This window comes from Mus pahari, chromosome 2 (assembly GCF_900095145.1).
Source record: "Mus pahari chromosome 2, PAHARI_EIJ_v1.1, whole genome shotgun sequence".
In the NCBI taxonomy this organism is placed as follows: Eukaryota; Metazoa; Chordata; class Mammalia; order Rodentia; family Muridae; genus Mus; species Mus pahari.
In genome coordinates, this window is record NC_034591.1 from 108997614 (window position 1) to 109004248 (window position 6635).

At 46.5% G+C, this 6635-nt stretch overlaps 1 protein-coding gene across 1 annotated transcript in view; it reads left to right on the plus strand.

Annotated features, from left to right (window-relative positions):
• The window catches only part of Fgd5 (FYVE, RhoGEF and PH domain containing 5), a 98891-nt gene extending 93726 nt beyond the window's left edge, over nt 1-5165 (plus strand). Inside the window, exons 19-21 of the mRNA XM_021190282.2 lie at nt 217-345; nt 3217-3371; nt 3688-5165. Coding sequence (XP_021045941.1) covers nt 217-345; nt 3217-3371; nt 3688-3724 — 321 coding nt within the window. The 3' untranslated portion in view covers nt 3725-5165. The remainder of the gene's footprint in view (nt 1-216; nt 346-3216; nt 3372-3687) is intronic.
• Nucleotides 5166-6635: the final 1470 nt, after the last annotated feature.

The following is a 6635-nucleotide window of genomic DNA, read 5'->3' on the forward strand; positions in this document are numbered from 1 at the left end:
GAGAGAGAGAGAGAGAGAGAGAGAGAGAGAGAGAGAGAGAGAGAGAGAGAGATCCTAGTGGGGGGAGGCCTTCTGGAGGTATATTTGGACTTTTACATCGGCTTCTTAGACACTGAAGCAGTTTTGCTGACCTCAAGAGTCCAGAGATCAGCTTTTGAACTCCGATGATGGTCTACTCAGCCATTTTGACTGCCTGCTTTATTTCCCTTCTACCAGGTGGCCGCGTCAGGAGAGGGCTCTGCCATCAGCGGCTACTTGAGCCGCTGTAAGAGTGGCAAGCGGCGCTGGAAGAAACTCTGGCTTGTCATCAAGGGCAAAGTACTCTACACCTACCTGGCCAGCGAGGTAGAATTCTTTCTGAGGCTATTCTTGCAGGGAGGCCTGCGTTAAGTGTGTGTGTGTGTGTGTGTGTGTGTGTGTGTGTGTGTGTGTGTGACAGTAGGAGTGGAGGGGCAGCCTGCTTCAGTCTTCATCATTACTTATCACCTGCAGGCATGAGTTGTGGACACTGAAACCTCTCCTGGTGGTAATCAAGTCTTTATGCTGGAGTGTGGGTGTGAACACTCACTGAGTACTTAAATGTCACAGGCTTGGCAGCCAGGACAAAGTCACAAGAGAAAGCTCGTTTTGGTCTCCATCTTGGTTGCTTGGGGCAACATGCAGCAGCTCAGAGAAAACTGCCCCCTGTGTGCCCGTCCATTGCTTTTACTAAAATAACTGAGGGTTCCAGTGAGGCTTCTAAACACACACACATTGCTACTTGCATAGGACATACTGGTTTTAGTTTCTAAGCTACAAGCAAGGGCTGGGGCTACAGCTCAGTTGGTAGGATGCTTGCCTAGCATGCCGGAAGCATGGGGTTCAGTCTCCAGCCCATATAGCCTCGCTGTGGTGATGCAAGCCTGTAATTCTAGCACTGAGGTGGGAGGAGCAGAAGTTCAAGGTCATCCTCAGCTACATCGTGAGTTCAAAGCCAGCCTGGACCATATGAGTTCCTAGCTCAAAAAGAAAATACAAATGAGAGTGCCCTAAAGCCTAACCTGCTTCCAAGGTAGAGAGATGTGGACTGTGGTGGTTTGATCTCATTGGCCAGTCCTGCGGAGGCTGAATGGGTTGGAAAATAAGATGGTTTCTATCTCCAGGTCCCACCACCATGGGGCTTCCATAGCCAAATCCACTTTACAATCAAGACTTACAGGTACCCTGACCACTGTTGAAGAATGTGCTCATCAGTCTTAAGACTGGGCCTTCTCAGGTGACCTACCTCCTTCTCCACAGACCTGCAGCTGTGGTATCCCTGTGTGTGTCATCTTCAGGCACTGGGCCAGCAGAGGGATGGCAGACAGAGGGTCCCTTGGTTCATTTGTCTACAGTGGGACTTTCTGCATGGGGGACCAAGGCACATCTTTTCAAACTGAAAGTTGGAGCACAGCTCAGAGCAGCCCCATCCTTAAGAAGGCATGCCTTAGAGCCGAGCATGGTGCTACGTGCCAGTGAATCCTGGCACTCAGAAAACTAAGACAGGGGAATTACTATGATTCCCCAGGCCAGCCTGGGCTACAATATAAGGCTGTATATAATAATAATAATTAATGATAATAATAATAATAAAAGCAAGCCAGGACAGTGGTAGGGCATGTTGTAATCTGCCAGGTTAGGGGAATTCTGGCTTGGCAAGGCTCTGTGTCTGAGCAGAGATGCCATCTGCCAGGCGCTTTCTCCAGGCAGTAACCTTAGGTAGCAGGTGCATGCTTGACCCGCTTCCTCTGGGTTAACTCTCTCTGGAGTGTGTGTCATGGAGTCTTTGCTTCTTATAAACATGCACATTCCATCCTAGAAACGTTCTCCCTAAGTAAAAGCCTTGACTTTAACTCTGCACATTGGTTCCCAGTGTCCTGTGTGTGCCCATCTCATGAGCACTCATGCTGTCATAGCCTAGATTCTGCAGGGCTCTTGCTAAGGCCCCTTGAACAAAGGCTTGGCAGAATGTGTGCTGAACGTGCTGCCTGGACAAACTCTGGGACACTAAAACATTGATTAGTCTGTAGGAAGAATGCTGAAGACTGTGAGTTCAAATCTTAGCTCTTCCTCCATGCTAACTGTGTGATCTTGGGACATTGCTTTCTCTGTCAATGGTAGAGAATTTAAAAGATAATGGCCCTGAACAAGTTCAGCCCTAGTTTGCTGTCAGAACCTGTTAAGTCGCTTTCCTTCCCTGGACTGGCCCTGGCTGAAAGCAAGGGTGATCAGAGTCTTCCACACTCAAAAGCGCTCCTCCTAGATGCAGGGATCAACCATAGGGGCTGATACAGGTGTGGGCTTTTTAAATCTTTTATTATTTAACAGTTTTACGTTTGTATACAATGTATCTTGATCTTACCCACCCCTTACCTCACCAACACCCCTCCCACCATCATGCCCTCTCACGTGTTTGTGTGTACATGTATGTGTATATATGTATGCATGTGTATGTATGTGTACATGTATGTGTGTATGTATATGTATGTGCATATTTTTGTGTGTATATGTATGTGTGTATTGTATGTATGTATGTGTGCATGTTTCTATGCAGGCGTGTGTATGTGTGTGTATGTATATGTGTATGTATATATGTGTATATATGTATGTATAGGTATGCGTGTGTTTTGTGTATGTGTATGTATGTGTGTATATGTGTGTATATGTATGCATGTGTATGTGTGTGTATGTGTATAGGTATGTGTGTATGTATATGTATGTGTGTGTTTTGTGCGTGTATGTGTATATGTATGTGTGTGTTTTTGTGTGTGTATGTGTATATATATGTGTGTGTATTCTGTGTATGTATGTGTGTATATTGTGTGCATGTATGTATATGTTTCTGTGCAGGTGTATTTGTATGTATATGTATGTGTGTATGTGTATGTATGTAGTGTGTATGTGTGTGTATGTATGTTTGTGTGTGTATGTATGTGTATGTGTGTGTTTGTGTGTGTGTATCACCCACTGAATCCAGTTAGTACCGCCTATTGGATACTGCCTGACCTTGCTGGCTTGATTTTGTGCAGGTGCCCATAGCTGCAGTGAGTTCAATACAAGGACCATGTCACACCCGCATTCACAGCACTCCTCCCATTCTTTAGCTCCGTGATTCTTTCTTTCATTGTCCTTTACAATGTTCCCTGAGCCTCAGGGATGAAAGGGTTTTAACACCAGGTTTTCTTCTGTCCCCTGCAGGACAAAGTGGCCATGGAGAGCATACCTCTGCTGGGTTTTACTATTGCCCCAGAAAAGGAAGAGGGCAGCAGCGAAGTGGGCCCTGTTTTTCATCTTTATCACAAGAAAACCCTGTTTTACAGCTTCAAAGCAGAGGACAGCAATTCTGCTCAGAGGTACCAATGACAGCTAGTTTTCTATTTCCTTGTCTGTCTTGCAGAGAAATGCAGTGTTGTCCTGCATTGTTCTATGCAGGCCCCTGGGGGTCCAAGCACAGCTGTAGGGCTGCATTTCTCAACCATGGGACTTAGCCGCTCATGTTTCTTTTCTATGGGATGGCATTGATTCTGGCAACTTCCACGCAGTCCGAAGCTGTTTTCTAAACGTGGGATGCGTGTCTGGGAAGTAGATACAAAGATACAATCCTTGGCTTCAGGCCCGCAGGAATCTAGTCCAGTCACATAGATACCCAGTGCTGTCTGTGTTTCACAGGTGGATGGAGGCCATGGAGGATGCCAGTGTGTTATAGCAGTCACCAGGCCCATGGACTCACAACCAACCCCTACATTAACACGAGAACCCTTCCAGAAGCTTCTCCTGCGCTCAGCTCATCTGGATGCACGTGCGGGTTCTGTGTGGAGCCTGACCTCAAGGCGGAACCCCAAGAGATATTTATAGACCTCTTCTCTTCTGCCTCCATGTTCCCCAACCCCAATCACAGACTGTACCCTTATCTAAAAGTGAGTTAAAATTTAGTACCTTGAAGACATGGAAACCAAGAGAAAAAGACATTTAGCAATGTGGGCTTTTTAGTAGAAACTGGCTTTTTCTGGTTTTACTCCTGGTGAATAGGACCACTTTCAACTTTCAGCAATCTCCATATGGTGCCTCAGGTGATGTGGGAACCAGGCAGGAAGTATCAGCTGTGCATCTAAGCACTTTACCATCCTGCTGAGCTGCAGCCTCCAGGGCCGTGTCTTCCAAGGGACGGACAGGAGTCAGCCGCAAACGTGGCCAGGGATTCACTTGCAGTGCAAAGTGACTCCTGCAGCCTTACTGCGGCTTGCCACCCTAAGAAGGGAGGGGCTCAGCGCCACACCAGGGCTGCCCGCTAAGGCATCACAGATCCCTCAAACATAGCAGACCTGCACCTTCTTTAAGTTTCTGTGTGCATTCCTGCATCCATACTGTGCAGGCTGACCGCCCTGTTGATGGGAGTCTGCCCTCTCTGTAACACGTGTGGGCTATACCAGCCATGCCAAGCTTACTTTTTGAGAAAGGTAAAGAAGAAAGAGAGAAGGTGGGTCATCAGAAAGTGGTCTGCGCGGAAGGCTTGGCCAGCCCGAGGCACTGAGCGGCTGGAAGACACTTTTCACACCTGAGCTGAGCCACTTTGGAGCTGGAAGATGCTTTGCACACCTGAGGCCCGCAGCACCACCTCCCTCTGGGCACCTGAGGCAGAGCCATCACCTGCTGGCCAGTTCTTTAGCTGGATGGATTTTACAAAATCAAATGCAGGAGGAACAGGATTCCTCTTCACTAACCCTGCAGTTGGAAAAAAAAAAATGCCGCCATTTTCTGAAATCTCTTACTGCCTTGTCCCCTACAAAAAGGATTTTTGTAAAACAAACAAACAAAACCACCATCTCAAGGACTTATTTACATTAAATATGTTCAGGGATTTCTTTTTCTAGTTTGCAGTTCTTTTTCAATGTTTTTGCAGTCGGTGTATAGTTAGTAATTCAAGTCGGATGGACAGACATGTTCCTGTTCACTTCACCATCCTAGGGTGGTCCTTCCTAGAGTCACGCACATGGGACCCAGACACCGAGACCCAGGAACCTCTGGAGAGTGGAGCTGGACTCAAGGACAGTAGTCCTCTTCCTTTGGTTTCATTTTTTCTGTGATTTCAATTGCAGGAGGTCAACTGTGGACTGAAAATATTAAATGGAAAATTCCAGAAATAAAAGTGCATGAATTTCCAGTCATTTTTACTTATAATATTAATGTCCTACTGCATTAGTTAAGTTTCTCTAGAGTCATAGAACTTATGGATAGTCTCTATATAGTAAGGAAATTTGTTATGATGACTTTCAGTCTGTAATACAACTCCCAACAATGGTCAGCTATGAATGGGAATGGGATCTAGTAGTTGCTCAGCCCCACAAGGCTAGTAGTAGATCCAACAGATGTGCTGGCAAGTAAATGCAAGTCGGTGAAGAAGAGAGAATCTTCCTTCTTCCAATGTCCTTATGTAGGTCTCTAGCAGAAGGTGTGGCTCAGATTAAAGGTATGTGCCACCATCCCTGAATCTGGGACTTATTTTGTCACAGGCTGACCTTGAACTCAGAGATCTCCTTGCCTTAGTCTCCTGGGATTCATAGCCACTATGCCTCAAGATCTCCAAGCCAAGATCCAGGTGAGAAACTTGTATCTCCCAGCCTCAAGGCCTGGATCACAGGTGAGCCTTCCAATTCTGGATTGTAGTTCATTCCAGATATAGTCAAGTTGACAACCAGGAATAGCCATTAAATCTACTTAGTAACTTCTCATGGATCTAATTGGTATATTGTGCATTATCAAGAGTACCCATGTGTGCACAGGAACAGCACAGTATGTGTAGCCAGTGCCATTGGGGCACTTGGGCTGCTGTCTAGGCAGTGGGAGCATCCCTGATATGCCTTGTACCATTGCCCAGTGTCACTTTGCAGCTCTTAAGTGTGACATACAGTATATCCCAAGGTTACCCAAGGACCTCTGTTCTTTTATTCTGGTTATTTTTTTAATTAATTATTTTTTTTTTTTTTAGTGTTTGCTCTGGAATCCAGGGCCTCACACATGTTGAGCCAGGACTCTGAGGCTGACCCACATCCCGGGTCAGGATGCTTTATGTTTTCTCCCTGTAACATCCTCTATCTGATGCTCAAGTAGGGTTTTTATTCTGTGGGAATATTTACCTTGATAGAAATGCCTGGATTATCCATAAAACATGCAGACAGAGTCACCAAGGCAGTCCCCAGCTTCTATGTGACCAGGCCAGGCCCTGTCTGTTTGGACCTTTGTCACCTCTTCTTTCTATAGTTCTCTGAGTACTGGTTTCAGGCGTATCTCTTCCCGATCATTCATAGTGGCCCTGTGCCCTTCTCTTTGTTCAGCTCATTTCACACAGCCATGTTATCTATCCACTGAGTCTATCCAGAATCCCTGGGGATGAAGCCACCTCACCAGGTCTGAGCGCATGCCTACCCCTGGGGTTCAAATGCTGCAGAAACGACCAGTTGAATCCACACAATTCTGACGGAAGCTCCTGCTCCCCAGTGTGCAGAACAGCCCTGTACTGTATACCCCAGCAAAGGCTGTGCTGTAGCCCAGGACATGAAGGACAGAGTCTGCTGTTCTCTTCTGTCACAGAAAGATGGCTGCAGTGTCTCACAGGCTGG